Source organism: Phaethon aethereus, assembly GCF_964289735.1.
Source record: "Phaethon aethereus genome assembly, chromosome: 26".
NCBI classification, from domain to species: Eukaryota; Metazoa; Chordata; class Aves; order Phaethontiformes; family Phaethontidae; genus Phaethon; species Phaethon aethereus.
Window position 1 is genome coordinate 2,980,390 of NC_138602.1, and position 22,496 is coordinate 3,002,885.

Sequence of the window (22,496 nt, forward strand, 5' to 3'; positions counted from 1 at the left end):
CACCAGAAACATCCTTTCCAGGCAGAGCAGTTCCCCTCCAGCCCCAGGAGGCTGCTCCAGAGGCGCCTGCGTGTGCACACGCACAGGACAACTTTACCTGAGACTTTGGGGGTAGGATTGCAAGAGAAGCCCCCATTAGATTGGTCAGGGTCTCCAAAGTCATATGTCTCCCTGGGTTTGGGCTTGTATTCCCTCTTGGGACGTGAGGAGGCCTCCCTCATTCTGGAAGAAGGAAAAAATGTGGATAAACTGAAATACGAAACAGAATATGATGAGATCAACATGATACTTATGTTCCTCAGGGGCTATGCAGGGGAGCAAATTGGTTTGTAGACAAGGATCTGCACAACCTCTGTGCTGGGGCGTTTTGAAGATGATCTTGCCCAGGGTTTGGGACCTGGCCCTCAGAGAGGGCCACATGCCCCAGGCTTTGCTACGGAGGTGTCCCAGGCAATTCAGGCCAGCAGAGGACACTCGTGCTACAGTTCGAAAGCTCGCACTTGGCAGGATCCTCCCAGCTCTTCTTAATTCAAACCAGACGCAGGATCCACTCAGCAGTTTCTTCTACGCGGAAAGAAGAGCAGGGCAGCACCACCAAATTGCCCCGAGAAGCGGACGGGCTGCCCCAGCTCTGCCCAAGCCACCCTGCGCCAAGTGGAGGAAGACGTGTCCCCGGCTCCGCAGGGAAGCCCCAGATGCAACGAAGCCACCTCTCCTTCCTCAGCCAGGGTTTGGCGAGATGCTCGCTCAGGTGAGACAGAGCAGCAGGAGGAACGCCTGTGCAAGCCACAGCAGTCATGGGAACCAGCTCGCTTGGTATTTCAAAAAGCACGTCTGTGTTTCTTGGCACCTTGGCAGCAACCACACGTTCCCCGGGGCTGCTGCAAAGGTCAGGCACCCAAGGAGGGGCAGGGAGAGCAGCAAGACCAGGCAGCTCTGCGGCTCTCCCTGCTCCTGTGTGCAAGACACTCCTCTGCCTCTCACCAACTCACGTGGCTCAGAACGCCAGAGCACGCGTGGCAGTGCCGCATCGGCGGCAGGGTGTACCGGGAGGGACAGAAGGAAGAGCCGGAAAATGAGGGCTCTGGTGGCGGCTCCACAGATGCCCCCCTTTAAGGAGGGGACATAGGTGCTCTTCCACTGGCTTGCGGCCACCACATCATGCCCACCACACTGCATTCGCTTTCCAGACTTCAGAGCAACTGGGAGCCCTTGACACGGACCTTTCTGGACCACAACCATAGCCAATGTCCAGGTACCCTCCGTAACCACAGCTGAAGCGAAGGGCACAAAGAGGCGGTTCCAGGGGACACAGGGTGACAGGCATGTCCAGCTCGTGACATATGAGCTTGTCTGCTCCCTCAGCATGATGCAGCTTCTGACTTGATTCTGGGTCTGGCCAAAAGGCACTTCTTGGGGGATGCTCCCACGCTCAACGCCCACAAAGCAAGGAGCCGTGAGCGCTGGTGTGAAGGGGATTTCATTCTTCTTCTCCACCCCTGCCAAATTCAACTCCAGCCTCCCTGGGAGCAGCACGCCCCGATTCAGCCCAGCAGAGACCAGCTGCCCATGGCACAAGCACAGAGGTTTTGTTTCAGATGTCAGAATGTGCCCATCGTTGAAAGTGGGTTGTGCAGCTGGGATCGCTCCCCTCCAACCTGAAGGTTTGGATTGAAGCTCTAGTGATTGCAAGAAGCAGCTTTAACACCAGGATATCGATTTAGTGGGATGGTCAGGTATTTACAGACAAGTATGACAGGGAGAGCTTGTGGCTGAGAGTGCCAGCAGCACCCTGGGACTCACCTGCGTTTGAGTTTTTCTGCCAGCTCATCCAGGATCTGCACCGCCTGCCTGTGGTAGTCCAGCTGGGCGTCCACCAAGGCTGAGAGCTGGCTCACCTGCTCGATCTGCGAGAATCACACCGAGGTGGGATGAATGGCTCTCCCCAGCTGCCAGGAGACTCCCTTGTTGTACGTAGGGGAACATGTATGAAAGGCAACTTCCCCAGGGAGATGAGGAGAAGGTTTGGGATTTCAGACAACAGAGGTCAGGCACTGACCGAGACTCAGAAGGACAGGGGACACCTCCTACCGCTCTCTGGGCTTCGCTAACTGTTCGGTTCCTAAGTAACCTGCGTTACCTGCCCAAACTGACTCCCACCAGCACATTGAGAAAAGACCTGTACTGGTACAAGCCACAGCCTCTCCTCTGGCCAAGAGCTGGATCAGCAAGAGAGGCTACAGAAAGGATGAGAGGCCTGCCAAGCCACGTGCTGGGCACTCAGATCTGGGTTTTCAGAGAGCAAAACCACACTTGCAAAAACGAGAGTGGAAATTAGCGTCTAACTTCAGCGTCCCTTGAGAGATCCCACCCTCGTGTACACAGAAACACACAACCCAGCCGGCAGCTCAGCCCCCACGGACTCACATCAGTTTCTAGGAGGTTGTGCATACTGGTCTCCGCTACTTCCTTGGACTCTTCAAATTTCTCCATGGCCTGTCGAAGTTCCTCATCGGGGATTTTGCCCTGTCGTTTCTTCTTGTAGTCAAAATCCAAGCGTCTGCCTTCCAGCTTCTTGAGATGGTGCTGGGAAGAGAATGGTTATGAACAGCAAAGGAAAAGAAGGAAAAGCCAGAGACTGGGAGCAGCCAAGCGCTCCTGCTGGGAGGGCAGCTCTAGTTACAGGCCAAGTTCATTCGTCTCAGAAACTTGATCTTGGAGCACACGCTTTTGTGGCTCCCACCTTTATTCAGCCTCGGGCGAGGCTCCAGGACATGATGGAGAGCTGCAAGGCGGGGCTGCTGCGAGCCGACCAGGAGGAGTGAGTGGACTGTCCGAACTCAGCTTGGCAGAGGATGACTGCCGTGGCTTTTTACTAAGAAAAAACTCTCAACAAATTGGCATGGCAATATGATTTCACCCCCTTCCAGCTGAGAGCTGGGGGAAAACACTGCAGGGAGCAGCCTCGGTCTGTTCCCCATGCAAGCTTTTTGGGAAGATGGAAGAGTTGGCCCACTACTTTCAGCTCCCCAGGAGTGACAGGGATCTCTGGAGATCAGGAATTGTGATGCAGGTTCTGGGTGTTTGCATCCCCTGGCCGCTTAGTTTAAATCAGCTCTATGGCAGCCTGCGGAATTGGAGTACAGGTAAGTACTGAAACAGTAGTTGGTGGTTATTTTATCTGGGACATCACTGTAAGCAAAAAATTCACGTGAGAGAGCTGCCTTGTGAGTTACAGGTTGGGATGGATCCTGTTAAAAAGCCTCGCTGTGCCTTGCATGGACTTGTCTCTGCGGTAGCTACCAAGCTCTGCGTCTCCCCAGCGAGACACCGAAGGGCCTTCTTGAGATGCTGCGTAACAGACCTAGAGGGAAGCTTGCTCATAGTTTGGAAGTTGTGTTATAGGATCCAGGCTGCTAACGGAATAGAGCCAACAGCTGTAAATAACACTGTGAAGTTTAATGCCAGGCAGCCCAAATGTAACATGGTTGGGAGCTCACAGCACGAAATACCAAATTCAGCAAGCCCAGAACGTGTGTCGGGACGAACTCCCGCAGCACCCTCCATAAAACACGGTAAATGAAGAACCATTCAGACCTGCCTTCAGCCCTACGAGCTGCTCAGGAGCAGTAGCAGCAGCGGTGCTGAGCAGGGAGGCAATACTAGTGAATGTGGGGAGAGAAGGCACACAAAGCGCAGGGGAACAGACCCGACACCTACGCAGGTCCTTGGTTCCCACCACGACAGAGCAAGCGGTGACATGCACTAATAGCCAGGAGAGGCCAGAAACGAGAGAGATAAGGAGGAGAGAAAAACAGCGAGCTCTTTACCTGGATCTCTTTCAGGTCTTTGTCACACAGGTTCTGGAGGGGATCAATAAAATTTTGTTTGACTTCAATATCCAGCGAGTCCTTCACTTCAGCCAACCGCTTCATAGATTCGCCAGCATCAAGAAGCGCGTCGCCTTCGAGTGAGAAAAGGAAGGGAAGAGGAAGGGAGAAGGGGCCAGCCAGTTAAACAGAGCCGAAGTCTGTGGCAGCTGCATGCAGAGCCATTCTGCCAAGACACCCAGCGTGTGCAAGCTCCGTCCCCCACCCAGTGCCCCCATGTTTCTGGCTGGAGCAAATCTCCGAGCCCGGCACGGAGCGCGCGGTGCCCAGCGCGAGAGCGGGCAGCTGCCTGTTGGTACTGACTCCGCACAAGGCACTTTGCTAACGTCTTTCATTTTTTTCCTTCAAAAAACAGGAACAATCTCTACCAGCTACACAGAGGAAGGGAAAGGTAAAAATATTTTTAAAAGCAGTATTTTTAAACTCCCCGTTAGCTCAGGGAGTTACTGAGCTGCTAATTGGCCACGCGGTGCTTTAACCTCGCTCTGCTCCTTGGCCACTGCTGGCAAGAGCAGCCCGGGGCAGAGGCGCGTTTGGTATGATCCAGCCTGGTTATCCTTTTGTTCAGACAATTTTAATCCCCAAGCGCTCTGACCAACTTTTCAAGCTTCCCCAGATGCTGGCAGCAAACCTGCAGCCTTTTATTCATTTTAGACACTAACCTCTACGGGACCAACCTTATCCCTTCTCCTTCCCTCTGAATTAGAGAGCTCAAAGTTACTTATTGAAACCTATTTAGTTTCATGCTTCTCTAAGGCTCCTGCCACAATGGCAGCTAAGGCAGAGGGACTTGCAGCGAAGCATTTTTAGTCGTGGCTTTTTATTCCAGTGGAAACCATTTATAGATTAAATTATTCCTGTGCAGCTTTGGCAAACCAACCATTTCAGCACTACATTAGCACAGGAGAATATACAAGTGACATAAAGGGTAAAGTGAAAACACCACTCTACTGTCCAGCTGGAAAAAAATTGTACAAGAAGAGTTATTTCACTTATGATAACTCTAGAGAACATGTCCTAGGGAGAGATGAAGTACTAACACAGAAAATTATCAAGTTAAGCGTTCCTTTAAAGAGAGGCTATTAAAGGAAATCAGGTTTGATGTGTTCTTCTAAAAACTTCCTTCCCCCTTGCTCTCTGTAACAACTCTGGTTCCTGCAAGCCAAGAGAAATGCAGGGCTCCGAGTTGGCCAGAGACACTCTCGAGAATCTTTTTGTCACTCCCACAAAGTAGCCAGAGCTTTTTAATTTTCCTGAGGCAAGAAGGCTCCTCCCTGTGCTGGAAGCCATCAGACAGCTGTGCACTGTACCGAGTCTGTCACGTGCGCAGGCTGATGTTTTAGTGGATTAAAATTGATGTCACCAAAAGGCTTCACCCCCCTCCTCCCTGCAAGTCACACGTGGTTATGAGAAATCGCCACGCAAAAAGATTTCTTGGCTACAGCCTCCCTATCGCAAAGCTCTAGCTGGAAACTGCACCGTAAGACTCCGCATCTCGCTCAATCTAGTTTCCACGTCACCATTGTTCAGTTTAGAAGCAAGGAAGCATTTTTTCCTACACACAAATTTATCTCAGCGTTTAATAAGAACGAGTTAAGAGGTGGTTTTGCATGTGATGCCATGGATTGGGATCCAGGATGCTTGGGGTCTGCTCGCCCCTTCCCTGTCACCCAGGGTGGAAGCCTTTGAACCTCTTTTAAGAGCTCCCAGTACTGGTAGGTGATGCAAAGGGTCACACAGCCCTTCCAGAATTTAGAATAACAGCTTGGGAATTTGGCAGCAGCCTTAGCCACCTCATCCACACGCTCCTAGGGAGAGCTGGCCCAATGGGGCACTCACCGAAGTTGGAGTCCTCGCCCAGCTCCTTGCCGTATCGGATCATGCTCTCCCCCAGGAGCCCTTCCGACTGCGGGTAGCCGGGGTTCTTCACTTGCCCGCGGATCTTTGACATCGTGTTGAGCATGGTTAGCTTGGCTCTGGAAGCTGGCACAGAAACAGCCACAGCCGTGTTTGCAATTACTTGGACTTGGCCAGCAGCTGCTGGCCACTGCCAGCTTTTTTTTAAAGCTACACCCAAAGCCAAGAAGCCCTATTGTCTTCATCGACCAGAAATATCATTTGCTACGAAAAGAGAAGTTTCTTTTCCAAGACAGCAAGCAAAAATAGTTCCCCACAGCTCGCCAGTGAAGGCCAAAGGAGTTTCCCCAGCCATCCCATAGCCCCTGGAGTGCTCTCTGAATGAGCTGGCTGGAAGCACACAGGACAGCAGGCTCCAGAGGCGATGCCTACAAAGCCAGCCACCCCTTCCCAGCCCAGAGACGCCACTTTTTCTGGACAACTCCAGAAAAAGGGTCCCCTTCAGAGCCTCTCTAGGTCCAAGGTGAAAGACGTCTGTTCTTTCACTGTTCAACAGCAACAGCAGCGCCTTAGAGCCCAGAAACAGCCAAGAGGGCAATCTGGATCTTCACCTGAGTTGCAAAGCATCAGCGAGTCAAGAGCCAGACCCTGCCAGCTGAGTCAGCGAGGCCGTAGGACGGACACACGTTCAAGGCGGCCCAGCACACCTCTGGTCAAGGGAGACAGCATGCCCAACCTCGAACGTGGGCTGGTGACCAATATCTCAGGGCCAAAAAGCCCCTGATGTCTCTGCCTCCTTTGACTGTTTCCCTGGAAAACTGAGAAGCAAAGGGAAGGGGACAGGAGAGGTCCAGGCACTCACCCGGGTTCGGCTGGAGGTACTCTATTGTTCTGGTCAGTACTTCTGTAACTGCCTTGCTGGTCAGGTCCACTTTCTGTGGGAAAGACAAGATGACCCAGTGGCAGTGAAGATCAGCTCAGGGCTTTGGCAAGGTCACAGAGGAGTTACATGGGTGATTTTAGACCTTTCTCTTGTTCCTACTCACCTTTTCCATTTCCTTGAAGTCATCGTCTAGCTTGGTCCCTTCAGCTCCTCCAACCTTCTCGCTGACCAGCTGCAGAAAAAGAACAAGGGAGGAGATATCAGACGCTGTAGTAACTCCTTAAAGCTCCTTATACCTCATGCAGTAAGTCCCTGGGACAGAAAGGGAAGAGGGGTGGTCCAGACAGCATCTGCAAGAGAAAGGAGGTGGCAGGAATATCCCAAAACGCATTAAAAAGACATGGCGCTCTGCTAACGCTGCCCCACTAAGAATCCAAGCATCTCCTACCCTCAACAGCTCCTACCACAGCTCAGTCAGGATATTCCTCACCCAACAGAAGCTCTGCGGCTCCTTAAATCACACCACACGACTCCAACTCCAATGCTTGCTGGAAAAAGCAAGGAGCAGAATCGTCTCTCAACTCCATTTTGAGCCAAGGCTTCAGTTTCACACACAGCAAAACCCAAGTCAAGGGGAAACGAGCACGCTCTGCTCACAGCAGCGAGCGCACGAACAGAGTCTGGAGAGAGCAGAAACCTCTCAAAGCCCTAAACCATCACTCCTAGGGGAAATGCTGGAGAAGCTCAGGATCTGGGCCACAGGGGTTTGAATCCTTTGTAAGTGGAGGATAAAGAGATCTGTAGAAGCTACAATAAAGTTTTCAAATTCATTTATCAAAGCGTCTCTGACCCCTGTTCTAAAACTAGTGAAAAGGTGAGATGTTTGACAAGCTGCAGAGACAGCGCTGCTTTTGGCTATTTGTGTGAAGGGTTTATCAGCTTTCTTCTAAATATCACTTGGTCTAAGAAAAGACCACTGCACCCTAAACCTCACCATTGAACTGCTCGAGCTGAAAGGTAAGAAGGGCCTTGTTAAATCCACACTAAAAGTGTCCTTCCCTGCAGCCCAAAAAGAGGAACGTTTCCTTCCCAGCCCCATGCCGGTGAGGCAAAGCAAGTAGCAGCGTCTGGGGATGCAGGACATATAGATCGGCCAAAATTAAGTGATTATCTTGCCCCAAACTGGTGCAAATGGACAGCAAATTACCTATACAGACATCAAAAGTGGTCTAGGAAACAGGCGCTGACTCCCAAGCGCTTGCCGCGGAGCATTGCCAGGATTTCTCCTGTTTGTAGTCAAAACTCCACTTCTGGACGAACAATACAGGTTTGTTTAGTTCAACATCAAATACTTGATTTTTATCAAGTCTTTCTTCCTCTGGAAGCCTCCTGCTCCCACAGGGATTCAAAATGGTTTCTTACTTTTTTTGAGGAAGAGGAGGGGGGAAAAACCCCTTTAGGTACTCCTCCAGCATCAAAAGCACTCGGAGACAAAAGCCCTGCCTGCTCAGCCCCCAAAAAATCAAATTACCAAGCAGGACATGCAGAAGAAATGCTTTTTATTACAAAGAAGACGACGACCTTCAGCGTTTCAGCAAAATCCCGTTTCCAGACCCCAAAATAGAGAGGAAAAAAATAATACACATATTCAAAGACCCTTGGTACGCCAAGTGCCCAGCTCTGGTGCTGAGCACAAACATCGTTTAGAGCACAGCCACGGCTGATAAACTTCTTGCACCTCAGCGAGGAGACACCAGCAACCGTTCAAGGCTGCCGAGGCAGCGCAGACATTGCAGACAAGAGGCTGGGGAGCACGGCGAGCTCTTCTAACAGACCGCCCAGCACGGAGCTGCGCAGCATCTGTCACTGCAGGGCCAAAACGATGGTTCAACGAGGTTGAAAAACGAGGCAAGAGCCTCTCGGGGCCTCACTGCACCAGGGGAAGCCTTTTTTTCTTCTGTGGGAGGTTCAGCAGAGGACCCGAGATGCCAAAGAGGGAGTGCTGTAGTTCACCCTTGACATTTAGACGCTGGGGGAAAGGGTTGCTGCTCTCCTGGTTCACCCAGCTAAGCTCTGGATTTAGTTCTCCTGCTTAACTCCGCAGATAAAGTCTTCACAGGTCCACAGGTCCTAGCGAGAGCGTGGCGGGATGGCCCAGCCCTGTGCCCTGCCGTGCCGTGTCCGGCGAGTGCACAGAAGAGGCCCAAAAGGGATATTATTGCCCCACAGCCGCCTGCAGACGGGCAATCGCTCTGAGCTTGATTTCTTGCTTTTTTGGGGATGCCTGCTCTGCAGAGCTTGGGGTGCCAGCACCCACCCCGGCAAGCCGGCTCTGAGCTGGGGAGGTACACGTTCCTCTCTAGATGCACCGAGTGTAGAAAAATACCCCGGGAAGCAGTTGCAGGGCAAGCTCAGCAGAGCAAGGCTCGCTCCTAAGCTGCCATCGCCTGTCCCCTGCCAAAAGTCCCTCAACCTCGGCAGCCGGAAAGGGGCACGGATCAGTTTCGCAAAGGTGGCACCTCCAGAAACCTCCTTTGTTTGTTAATACACCTGGGAAGGGTACAATTATCCCAAGCAGTTCCATTCCCACTTTTCTCCACTCACCCACCCACCCACGGATTTGCAGCCCAGAAAGCTGCAAATAACACCTCTGGCAGGGAGCTCTGCTGTAATCAGGGACTGCATGCCATGTCAAAGGCATTGATCACCACAGTGATTTTGGAGGCTTAACACCCTCCCAGAGAGCCAAGAGATGTGAAGGAGAAAAAAAAAAAAAATCTCACTTGCAGACTAATTTAATCCTCCTTTTGACATCCAAGAAATGCTACTGGATTCCTGCTGCGAAGGAATAATAAGATTGAGGTTCTCTCCCTGCTGGCTCTAATTAAACTGGGAGGCTTCATCACGGGAGGAAAGAAGGAGAGACTGTGCCATCCGCAGCGGCTCCATCCTATCCCCACGCTCCCGAATCTGTCAGGCAGGGAGACAAACTAATGCAAATTCCCCCACGATGCTAGCCGAGACACGAGCCAGAAGAAGCCCTCGCTGGCTCCTTGTTTAACCTAGAGCTTCACGACGTGCCTGGGAGCCAAGTTTCCGAGTGCCACATCGTGCATCTCGTCGCGCTGTCTGCGAAGAGCCTGCGAAGGCTGGCAAGGAGGCGGCTGCCTTTCTCAGGGGAGCATTAAGTTCAGCAGGAAGCTCACCCTTTGCTTGCGGGGAGCGTCCACACGTTGCTTGTAGGGTCCAGCTTGGCCCAAGGAAACCGTAAGATGGTTGGTGAAATGCTGCTGGTGTCACAACCCAGCACAGCTGCCCCCACAGAGCGGCTCGGGGGCTTTTTTGAGGATGTGGTGATGATTCTTCTGCACTTATTTCTTGAGCAGCCAGGAGAAGACTCAGGACACGTCTGTCTTCCCCTGGCTGGGGACCTAACCACTCACAAGCACTGCAACCAGGCGGATGTGAAGCCAGGGAGAAGACTGGCAAGGCAAGACATGGAAGTCCTTAACAGAATTCAGTGGCCCAAATACTCTCTTGCAGGCTCATGTTGAAGCACATCAGCTGGCTCGGCGTGAAAGATGAGAACAAGTCTATACTCTCCGGTTTCTTTATCTCCCAGCCCTGCCAGGGTGGGACAGATCCTAAATCGTTAAACCTGAAGCAAGCCCTGCCGCAACTCAGAGAGAGGAGCGGGGCGCAGCAACAGAGCAAAAGCCCTCGGCTGCGCTGCCACAGCAGCCGAAGCCAAATGCTTTCTAGAGCAAATATTAGCACAAGACAATATAGTTGGGTGTCAGAGCCCAGCGAGACAAAACTGCTTCAAAACAGGGCGGCTGTTTACCTGGCATCCCAACCAAACCACGCCGCAGGGAGGGGGAAGAGGGCCAAAGCAGCTGGTGCACGCAGACTCCAACAGAGAAGCCAGAAATCAATCCCTTGCTTCCCATCCATGTTTAATTAAAAGGATACCGGCAGTTAAGATATGCCCTAGATAGCTCCGACCTGAGATCAGAGAGTAGGTGCAGGGCTCCTGCACCGTGCTGGGGTGCAGCGGCTCTCACCCCAGCGAGCATCACCAGGAGCACGGCAGCCAGCCTGCTTCATCTGCAGGAGAACTAACCCAGCGGGGTGAGATACGGCCACTTCTTGCCTCCGACGGGCTGCTCCCGACCATGCTTTGCCGTTTTCTGCAACCTCATTTTAAAGAGCATCCACTCATGGGGGCTTCCATCGGCTTCCTTCGCAGGGGCGTGGGAACACGAACAATATCCAGCTTCCCCTTGCTGTCCAAAACCCACCGAAGGGCTGCGCGTGCTGGAAGATCTTCGGAAGTGAAAGACCTATTGTTTAAACTGATTACTGCGGCAGGAGGTTGGCTACGGGGAGAGGCAGGAATGGTATGTGTACACACAGGGGGAAGAAAGGCGCGATGAAGAGGGCTTCTCTTTTACAGCTGGGAGCAGGAGAGAAACAAGGGAGGGCTGAGCAGCCGTTCCCAACTTAGGACACAAAATCCACATGCCTCTCCTCAAAACCCACCATTCCTTCATCTCATCTGTTCTACCGCCAGCTCCAGGACAAGTGGCAGTAAATAAACCGGAGCATCCATCCCTTGCTATACCGCACTGGACATCCTTACATGAAGCAGATGAATCAGATAGACGGGTATCAGTCACCTGGTGCTGCCCACGCCGTCACCGAAACCGAAACAGAACCCAAAGGGCTGGAGAAGGACCCTGACACACCCGCTCCCACCCCAAAGCTGTGTTTCCCTCGTTGCTGGCTGCAGCATCAACCCCATTAACATTCCTGCCAGGAGCACAGGGCCGTGCCCCGCATGTTTTGCCAAGCAGCAGGTGTGTTTGGCCAGGATATGCCTGGATATATTTAGGAGTGTAGAAGATGGGGAGAGGTTTTGCGAGCAGTAGATGAAGCTGCTCCCCGAGAAGAGATGGGCAGCCCCAGCTAGGAGCAACGGGGTGGGCCGTTCTGCTCCGTGGCCTGGCTGCGTCGCTCCTGGCGGCTGCTGTTGGCAGAGGGGTGAAAGATGCATAGAAAAAAAAGAAAAAGGAGATTTTTTTTTTTTTTTTTTTAGCACAGCATCATCAGCAAAATTCATAACAAACTGAGAGGGAAGAAGCCATCAGCCAAACCTGCCCCAGCCAAGGAGTGCCTGCAAGGCACCTCGGAACCCAGAGGAGGGCAGATTTGCAGCACACCCCACCCCGCGGATCCTCATCTGCCCAACCTGCGGATATGGGAGGCATAAGTTGGTGTCATTTTCTGCTAATAAGCAGCTTTCCCATGGGACTTTACATACCTGACTTTGATATTCTGCTCTTTAGCTTTTTCATTCTTTAAAACAGGAAATTATCCCCAACTCCCTCAGCCTCAAACAAGCAAAACACACCAAGAGAAACACAAAACCTTTTTTTTTTTTAAACTTGCTTTCTTTTTCCAGAGCAAACAGTCAGTCCTATTTATAATACATCAAACATACGCCACCCTTGCATTCAAAACAGTTGCCCACAGTAGAATAAAAACCTTATCCTCCAGATGTTGGCGTATCAAAGCCTTCCTCTTCCTCCCCGCCACACTTTGCCTCCCAACAGAAAGTTCCCTTCAAGAAATAAAAAAAACCCTCAGACGAGCAAACAAGACAAGCAGCTCTAACCTGGCTGCCTTCATCAGGAAAAAACAAGTCCAGTGGAAAAAGCCAGCCCACAAAATAATTAAAAAAGGTGCTGTAAACACTTTCAACCCCAGATGAAGAGGGCTTGAGCGTAACCCGACAGCCTGGATAGAGACACGCAGAAGCAGCCATGAAGGAAAACCAGGGCTAACTGGGATCACTGGTGCCCAGTTTCAGTCGTGCCCAGTAGCACAGGTCTATGGGCTGCTCCATAAATGCTAAATAAAGCCATGGCCACTGCTCCAGCTCAGCAAGGCGTGACTCCCCTGGCATTAAGTGCAATTTTTGGTCATCTTCACCAGTAGCTTTATCATCACAGTGTAAGAGGCAGCTGGGCGCTCGCAGCTCCACGGAGCCAACGCGACAATTTACTCTGTCGCCGCGTGTGTATTTAAGCTATAAAATAGACGGGTAGTAAATGGGTTTAGTCACTGGGCTGCAGTCAGTGGGACCTGGCAATGGCAGCGCCGCAGAGCCCCAAAAAAGCCTCCTCGAAACACACTCCGCTTCTAACAGCGTGCCTGGGAGAGGCAGGAGCTCAGCAGTGCTGACACTCAGCTGCAGCGCCTGGAAAACACCTGGGGGTCCTCCGCGAGCACCTCGCACCTCTCTGTCACCGCAAAGGCTCCTTGCAGAACCAGCTTGTACTGGGAGGTGTCTCAAGGCCGACGGCAATCCCCCGCAGATGTCTGAGCTCTGATGTGCTGTCCGTCCGTGCCAGAGTGTCTCATTAAAAGTTAATTGTCACCTTCCCGATGTAATCCTTGGAAACAAGACAAGACTGGAAGGTGCTGGTCCGACAGCAGACACCAGTTGGGATCCAGAGCATCCGTCATGTCAAGGCCTCGCCATTTTGGGTACATCTCCAGCTCCCGGCCAGCAAAGGCAGCAAGCACGCAGGGCTGGAGCTGGGAAGAGAGGACCGGCCAGTTCCTGTGGAGCGGCTGATGCAAACCCACCGAGGGTTTTAACACTGTGCACACCCCTTTTCTCCCCAGCCAGCCTCCAGTTCCTTCTGCTCACGTTAGCTTTGTGGATCTGACTGTATTCTGCCTCCTTAAAGGCTTTTAAGCTTTTTTTCTTTTTTTTTTAAATTAAAAACGGAAAGCATCCTTTCTTAAGGAAGGACGCTGCTGAGAGGCAGCAGACACCCCAGTTTAAGGAGAGATTGGCACGCCCACAGCAAAGCACAGGCTAGTCTGAGCAACTTCTGACCTACTTTAAGGAGAAGAAAACACATCCAAGCATTTATTGTGTGAAATAGGGGATGAACAATTACCACTAGCCTTGTAACCAAGAGCAAGGCATGTTTTCCCAGCAAATCCCCATGCTCCAAATAGCCAGGGCAATGGGGGCACTCAGCAGCTCCGCAGTCCTCGCAAGGCTTAGCACTGTTGCACCCACTGGACTTTCTCACCCCAAAATCTGCCACTCTAAGGTGAGAAGACCGACAAGTGCTAGAGGAAAGAATATGAGAGGAAGAGATTTGCCTACTGTCAAGAGCAGGTTCGCAGCAGAGCTAAAAACAGAAGGTGGATGTGACTCGACAGACACCGTCTCACCATTTCTCACATCCCCGTTGGGCTGCAGAGCGAACCAGAGAAAGAGGAACGGCGGCCGAAGCTCTCGTCCTCCTGCCCGTCCAAGCAAGACTCTGCTGCTGGCTCCTAACATCAGCCCTACCATTGATCTACCCTGTCTTGGGGCTCCTGACGGCTCCACTGGCCACCTGAGGTATCTGGTCTCCCTGCTAAAGAGCTCACAGGAGTGTTTTTACTCTGTTATCCAATTCTCAATCTTCTCCTGAACTTACTTTCCCTTATTTTTCTTGTTCTCATCTTTCACAAAGAGAGCCAGTCTGAGACTTGCCACCCAAGCACGAGCGATGTACTCGTGCAAAGGCACGTAGAGGTGCTTCCGCTGCCTCCAGACACGTGCACCAGGAAAACGTGTCTAAAAACAAACTGAGCTTTCCACCCCCTCACCATCTGAGATGGGATCTATCCACTCTCCACCCAACGCTGGAGGAATTGCCTTGAGTTTGAGCAGGAAGGTCAGCCTAGAACAATGAAGAGCTCCCTCCCTTCCCTCCCGACAAGGCAGAAAGCCTTCAAAGTGACCTCAGGTTGTAATCCTATGATATAGAAACCGCAAAGAAAGAGCTGCCGCATGCAAAGACAGCTTTCTAGGGAGCCACCTGTCAAATCATCTACTCAAAGCACTATCGAGTGACTCATCTCCATCCAGCAGATGGGCGCAGAGGAATGAGGACAGCACGAATTAAAAAAAAATAATGTAACTTAAGCAGCAGCCAGCAGGTCACACTCACAGAGCTCCGGCCGGAGAAGGGCGTACATATGCACTGCAATGCAGCCGCTGCCTGTTTGCTCGGGGGAGTCGTCCTTTCCTTGTCTGTAGCATGACAGCATTTAAAATCCTGGTTGCAATCCCCATTTATGAAGCTCTTAGCTCCGTGCTCGTCTCAGTGCTTAGTCTCGGTGCTTTCCCAGCTCACTCCTCCAGCAGGATAATGACGGTGCCTCATTCCCTCCCCGAGCAGAAGCCGACAGCTCGGCTTGCCCTGGCTAACACCAAGCAGGGGACGGGCCAGCCTGCCGAAAGAGCACAACGCTGCCTTAAAAGCAGACCCACCCTGGGGGAGAAAGGTTTCAGCTCTCACGGCAGGGAGAGGCTTGAAATGGTTCCTGCTGCAAGGAAGGGGGCACCTCCCGACAGTCAGCAACGGCCATTTGCATCATAGATATTTTCTCCTATTATTAGTTACTTCTTGCATGCTCTGTACTAAATGAGACATAATTTCTATTCAGCTGGAAAAAAAAAATTGGGTCAAGTTAACAGGGAAAACAAAAACATGTAAGGAAAAAAAGCTGCAGCTCTTCTCTCTCCTGCAGCAATGCCCTTCTCACCCACTTGCAGTGACTACCAGCAATTCAGAGGAAGTCCACTAAACCGAGGGGAAACATGGAATATTTGCCTTGCATCCAGATTTCCTGCCCAACCTCCCCATGTCCGATCTCGGAAAAGCCTGAGTGAATCACAGCCTGACTTTTGCAAAGCTGCTGAGCCATCATTCCTCAGCAACTCCACCCGACCTCTGCAGACCCAGGGGAAAAAGATGAGCAGCTCCTCGCATTTGAGACTTGGAGCCACTCATTACATGGGATATAAAAGCACAAAGCACTAAAAGTGCCTCCCAGTCACTGCAGTCATCGGTTTCCTCTTCTGCAAAGCTTCAATGACAAACCGAGGCAGAGCACCCAACAGTCCTGTCCTTCAGTCAGTGTACAGAGGATCAGCTCCAGCCGTCCACCCGCACGCTGCTCCTTGGGATTTCACAAAAAACAAGGGAAAAAAGAAAAAAACCAAGGAGCACGAGGGCTTACCACACCTGTGTGTCCCTGGGGAAAAGACCACGGCTGCAGGACAGCTTGCAAAAAAGCAGCAGGCAGGATTTCTGCTCCTGTGCAAACCAAGACAGATGAAAAAAAAAAACCTCCTCGGGGCACATGACACCAACTGGCATCACCCAGCAAAAAAAAAAAAAAAAAAAAATGGCAACAGAGCCCAGAGACTATCAAGGAACTGGGAAGGAGGCAGAAGAATCTCTGGACTTGCTGATGGGACACGTAGAGCAATTACCTAAAAAGTTTAGTCATGGCTACATTCTGTTTTGGGTAGCAGACAGCGTTAATGAGTTCAGGGAAGAGTCAAGGTGAGTTCCCAGGCAGGTTTACAGACAGAAAGGAGCTCAAAAAAGGTGCTGAGCTCAGGCAGGAGCTCCACTCCATCAAAGGGAAGGCAAAAAACCCTCTTCCTGACTCGGAGGGGGCAGAGGGAGCCCCATGCAGAGCACGTTTAACACAGACAGCGTTGGCCAAGCAAAAACTCCAGGACGGACCTAGCAATATCTCAATGTACACAAACATCAAAGAGGGAGAAAAATAATTGGGAACACTATAAATACAGGTTTTCCTTGTTAATTTGAATACTAGGAAAAGCTTAGCAACTATCAGACCAGAGCACAGCATCCTAAGGAAAACGGGAGCGGGAACGAGGGAACAGACGGCCATAAGACTGCTGGGAGCAGTCCGGCAGCGGCGTGCTGGACCAGATCAAACTCCTGCAAAGTTTGGAAAGTTTGGAAAGTTCTGCACAGGGGCCTTCTGCACATCGAGGTACTCTGTCGTGCTTCCAAGCCCATGCAAGATGACGCGTCGTTCTTCTTGCTGCGCGTCACAACCGCTCGCTAAAACTCATTTCAGAAAGGTTTAAATGTGAAAACCCTCTGCCAGCACTTGGCAATTTGTTTTTCCTCTGCAGATGACACCATCGATGCATCACTACCGCCTTTCTGCCCTGCAGCCAGAGCAATAGGTGTACCAGAAATTCTGATAAATAACACTTAGATTACGTTATTCCTGTCAAGCACAAAAGTGCAGACTCCCTTGGTCTTTAAAATTCATCCAATACAATTAGGAGCAGCTTTACTGTGAGAATAGCTACACCAACATCTGGCGCTCCAGATTTGTGCCCAATGTCCCCTAAGTCCACGCAAAAGCATGCGCACAGACACCAGTCACCAACAAACAAGATGTTTTCTAAATGCTCCACCACGGAGCTACGCAGCGAAGAAAAACCAGGGCGGGGGAAAAAAAAACCACCTTTGGGCAAGAACAGCACCTTCTTACACAGTGGATTTGCTTCATACGTAGGTAATTGTTCACCATTTTTCTGCCTTTTTTGTCATGAAGGTGGCAGGATTAAGTTTAATTATAGCTAGTCCTGTAAAGCCAAAACAAATTTGGTCAAGAAAGCAGTTAATAAATTATCACTGATGAATAAAGTCTGGGCCAACAAGAAGATACAGCCTGGTTTTCAAGCTCTAGGATGAATTATGAAGCATTTTCTCAATTAGAAAAAGCCCTTTAAAGCTTTAATCATGCAAATTTTATCTTCTGTCTGAAAGACAGAATTTCATTATGAAGATGCGTTTAACTTTGCTTTTCTTGTCAAAAAAAAAAATCTAATTAGTGACAGTATCATGAACTTTATTAATAACCAGTTAATATGAGATAGGAAGATTCTAAAATTCCCAGTGGTTTCAAAAGAAAAAAGACTAGTTCTATTAATAAGGTATCAGCAACAAAGCTAATTACACACGCCATGGGCTAGAAGGCTTTTCTTGGAAGCAAGAGAGCCCAGACTCCCTCCATCTGCTGCAGGAGGCAGGTCCAGGACCTCGGGGGGACTGTGACCCCCCGGCGCGATGGGGAGCCCCCACTTGCACTCCAGCAGGTCGAAGCACCCGCCAGCACCCCCAGGCACTATCGGCAAACCCCCAACCCGCAACGAAACCCCGCGGCTGCTGGAGAGGATCCCACGAGCAGCTGGTTTATCCCTCTGGCTTGAGCCAAACACGGCCCTTTCCTGTCAACAGGAACCCATTCCTGAAAGCCATGGGATTGCTGACTAAAGGGATGGGGGGGCCAAGGGGAAGAGGAAACCTTTTTTTTTAAAAAATAAAATAAATTATCGCTTTTACAATCACAGGGAGAGGCCAAGAGGGGCTGAATCTTGCACTAAGTCATGTCACACAGCAGCTTATGGAAAGAGAAGCTACGTGACGCTGCGGGGCTTTCCCAGCCCGAGGAGCCTGGATCCTTCCCAATCCGCTTCGGCTCCGCACGGAGATGACTCCGCTCCCCGGGAGGAAGGCTGGGACACAGCCATGGCAGGGGGGACACACACAGCTCAGGAGCAAGCAGATCTACAGGAAACATCACCCCTGTTGACAGGAGCAACCTCCCACACACTCCGGCTCCGGGCCCCTGACTTCACAGCTTGGGCTGATGATTTAATCAGCACAATTAAAAAGATGGAAGGGACCACAAGCGCAGCCCTCTGCAACGCGGCCGTCTTATGAAACAGGATCAGTCTGTAGATGCATCACTGAGTTTCCATGTGAATGAGTTCAGCTGGCATTACAAACCCCACACCTTCTGGATTACGGATTTATTTTATTTCTCGTCTTTTCCGTAGTTCGGGATCCTGCTTGGGAGCATTGCACACCAGCTGCCTTCTCCGCAGGCTCAGGTCTTGTAATAACCCCTTACACCCCACGGCACACAAATTCCCTTCCCGAGGAGCATCGAGCCCGCCGAGGTAGCCCACAGTTTTGATTTTTATGTCGGTATTTCCGCAGTCTCGGGCAGGAGGAGCTGCCGTGCCCAGCACGGGCTGCCGTCCCTCCAGTTTTACCACCCGGGGCTTGGATGGGGCTGCGAGCCCTGGCAAAGGGCACTGGCATATGTAGGGATGGGGGAGAAAAGGGAAAAAAATTAAAAAAAAGGGCTAAAGAAATGAATCAGCTTTTACAAGCCAGCCTGCCTGATCTCATCCCTGTTTTGCTCTTTCCCAGGAGGAAAGTATTGGCAGGGAGAAGGGGGAGGAAGGATTTCCTTCCACCGCATCCAGAAACCATCCCCCATGGCACCGGCTGCCTTCAATAGTTCACCCGTAACCGGTGAAAACAGATAGTTACATAAATAATTTTAGACAGAAAGCCCCAAGGCAGATGGGCGGATATCGCCACGCAGAGCGAGGTGATGATGAGGAATCGGCACTCCTAGAGCCGCACGATCCCCCCCGGCCCTGAGTCATGTATCCTTCCTGCGTCCCAGATTTCCCCAGCTGCAGATGCGGGATAACACTTTCCCTGTTTGACATCAGAAATGAGGAGGGGAGCAAACAGAGCGGGGTACGGCAGGCTGAAGTTTTCCACCTCTGTTTTCTGCCTCTGCCTTCCAAGAATCTGAGTTCCCATTACTATTAGAGCCCAATGGCTGCAAAAGCAATCTTAAAAGGGAATAAAAAGAGGCCAAGCCAAAGTAACCGATGCAGAGACACGAGCCATCCCCTGCCTGCGACTCCAGACAGGCTGAACAATACTGAGAAAAGCTGAAAACTGCTCCATTATGGGGCTGCTCAGCTCTGCTCCGACAATGATTAACCAGCCGCACGTCGCTGTGCCAGGCATTTCATCGACAACAAATCATGCAAGAAGAGGAGAGGGAGTTCATATGAAAATATCCTGCACGCCGGCATTTTAGCTCGATGTGACAGCAGGCGTCTCTGCGAGTATTCAGTCGTCATCATCACCCAGGCTAAAGCGGCATGCGCTTAAGTCTAGTCCCCTTCACTCAGAGGGGGAAGAAAAGCAGAGCACATGCGTCCTCCTCCGCTTTTTCACCTGCCATACGTGGCTCTGCAAACACATGCATCACTAAAACACCCATCCCCAGCAACAGCAAGCTTCAGGGTGTCAGACAAGGATGACGGCTACTGCCGAATACAGAATCACAGAATCACTAAGGTTGGAAAGGACTTTCAAGATCATCAAGTCCAACCATTAATCCAGTGCCACCATGTCCCCTAAACCATGTCCTGAAGTGCCACATCCACACGTTTTTTGAACACTTCCAGAAATGGTGACTCCACCACCTCCCTGGGCAGCCTGTGCCAATGCCTGACCACTCTCTCGGGAAAGAAATTTTTCCTAATATCCAGTCTAAACCTCCCCTGGCGCAACTTGAGGCCATTTCCTCTTGTTCTATCACTAGTTACTTGGGAGAAGAGACTCGTCGCCACAATCCCCTTTCAGGTTGTTGTAGAGAGCGATAAGGTCTCCCCTCAGCCTCCTGTTCTCCAGACTGAACACCCCCAGTTCCCTCAGCTGTTCCTCATCAGACTTGTGCTCCAGACCCCTCCCCAGCTCCGTTGCCCTTCTCTGGACATGCTCCAGCACCTCAACATCCTTCTTGTAGTGAGGGGCCCAAAACTGAACACGGGATTCAAGCTGCGGCCTCACCAGTGCCGAGTACAGGGGCACGATCCCTGCCCTGCTCCTGCTGGCCACACTAGTGCTGATACAGGCCAGGCTCATGTTCAGCCGGCTGTCAACCAGCACCCCCAGGTCCCTTTCTGCCGGGCTTCTCTCCAGCCACTCCTCCCCAAGCCTGTAGCGTTGCATGGGGTTGTTGTGGCCAAAGTGCAGAATACGCCTCCCTCCTGGTCGGACCCCGGCCGGCAAGCTGAGCACGCAGGTCGTCACACTGCACTCGAGCAGATCCAGCTTTCCTCCAGCCACTGGAACATATTAATATTGAGAGATAAACCAGGGAGGCTGCAGGGGACTCCAGCAAAGGTTAATATTAATAGACCAACCACCAAGTGCTGTGGGAAGGAAGGTCAAGCTGGCAGGAATCAGAAAAATCCCTTGACTCCCCAGTCCAAATTCCCAGTTATAGATAAGGAACTTTGAGCCCGACACTGCCAACTACCTCCCCCAGGAATTACCTGCTCATCGTGCCGTTGCGGCACCCAGTCCTCATTCTGCCTTTATTATCAAAACACAGTCACCGCTGCAGCAGAAAAGCCAAGGAGCGACCTGCTCCCAGGATCTCCTCCTGCTCGTTAGACTCCGCTGCTGAGGGACGGGCCGACTCGCTTGCCGGTGGCACGCCACGGGTGTGCAGAACTCACCAGAACAGCTCAAAAAGAACATGTGAGCCCAAAATAGCACCTCAAACCACCCTCGAGTGCCTGGTTCCTCTATTGGTAGCTCTGGGTGCTCTCCTGGGTGAAGTCTCGGCCCCAGTGCACCAGCAAGGGTTTCCCCAGGATTCCACCCGTGGCCCCGCTGCCCTGCCCAACTGCTTCCCGCACGCACTCGCACCTCTCGCCTCAGCTTTCTGGGAAAGCAGAAAAGCCACTGCACAGAGCATTTCAGGTCCACTCTTGGCTTCACTAATTGCTGGAGGATTCAAGACAAGTCAGCATGAAGTTCTCATGCCACTAGAGAGCAGAGGCTGGCCTGTGTTGGGCGGCTGTGCTCCCACTTTAATGTCTCTGGGCACTGGCACTGTCCTAAGAGCTTCAAGTCGCATCCACTGGCCAAAAAGCTGCAGCAGGTGAAGATTTGATAGATCTAGAAGTTCCTAGATATAAGGAGAAATTTTTTACGCTGAGGGTAGTGAAACCCTGGCCCAGGTTGCTCAGAGAGGTGGCAGATGCCCCATCCCTGGAAACATTCCAGGTCAGGTTGGACGGGGCTCTGAGCAACCTGATCTGGTTGAAGATGTCACTGCTCACTGCAGGGGTTGGACTAGATGGCCTTGGAAGGTCCCTTCCGAACCAAAACATTCTCTGATCTCTCTGCCGCTGCAGTAACTGCCCTGCAGCACAGTCAGCAGCGGGAGCACAACCTTCTGCTCTCCCAGCTCCACAGTTCTGCTCCGGCTTGACACCATCCTCGGTTTAAACTCTGGCAGCAGCGGGTTGGAGCAAAAATGCGCAGAGGAGCTCAGGGTGCGACAGGCTCCACCAGAGCGGGAGCGAGCTAGAGCTGGAGGGCAGGCACAATCAAAGCCATCTGCAGCAAGACAGGGCACCAACAGACAAGCTCTGGCCAGGGAAAGGGGCTTTCTGGTTTCCCATGTGAAAGCTGCGCTTCCCATTTCTCTTCCAGAAGGAGACCCCATGCTGCAACAGCTCATCTGCGATGTCTGGAGAAACCCACTACCCATCTGTGTAACAGAGCAAACGCAAAGGCATGTCATGCCTACAAGAGAAAGCTCCAGAGAGCCAGATGCTGGGACTGACTTAACCTCAAAAAAAAAGGTAGCTGTTACAAGGTATTGTCTGGGAAAGGGAGAGAAAAAACCACATTTGAAAGCACAATGCAAAGCCACTGCAGAAAAAGCCTTATCCAAAGAGAAACAAAGGAAATCCCAAACCAGCAGGAGCAAGAGCAAATGACCACGAAGGCCCAAGAAAAAAAAAAAAGAGAAATGCCATCCCTGCCCGCCAGCTGCGCTCTGTCCCCCAGCACCAAATGGTCCCTGAGCAGCGTGTCTAGGAGCAGATTCCTCTGCCTCAGCCTTCTGAGCAGATTCCATCACATCGCAGCCCCCGGGCGCCAAGCTGAGGGGAAGGAAGCTCTTAGGGCTCATTAACAACTGGCCAGAAAGCATACATGGCTGATGTACGGAGCTTGGGAATCGCTGGGTCCTTCTCGGCATGGCTGTCAGAAGCTACACAGCACATCCTGGGCTCTCAGGCCAGGCAGAAAGCAAGTGGTAGCTATTCACGT

The 22,496-nt window shown here is 51.6% G+C and overlaps 1 protein-coding gene across 3 annotated transcripts in view; it reads right to left on the reverse strand.

Annotated features, from left to right (window-relative positions):
* Positions 1-22,496, reverse strand: part of SH3GL1 (SH3 domain containing GRB2 like 1, endophilin A2) — a gene marked incomplete at its 5' end in the record, with an annotated part of 29,411 nt that overhangs the window by 3,035 nt on the left and 3,880 nt on the right. The window contains 7 exons of one of the 3 annotated variants that reach the window (XM_082010846.1): positions 98-222; positions 1,804-1,907; positions 2,428-2,586; positions 3,831-3,863; positions 5,821-5,873; positions 6,610-6,682; positions 6,794-6,862. In XM_082010846.1, the coding sequence (XP_081866972.1) occupies positions 98-222; positions 1,804-1,907; positions 2,428-2,586; positions 3,831-3,863; positions 5,821-5,873; positions 6,610-6,682; positions 6,794-6,862 (616 nt within the window). Of the gene's footprint in view, positions 1-97; positions 223-1,803; positions 1,908-2,427; positions 2,587-3,830; positions 3,965-5,729; positions 5,874-6,609; positions 6,683-6,793; positions 6,863-22,496 lie in introns of all 3 variants that reach the window. The other 2 variants (XM_082010844.1, XM_082010845.1) reach the window with 2 other exon arrangements.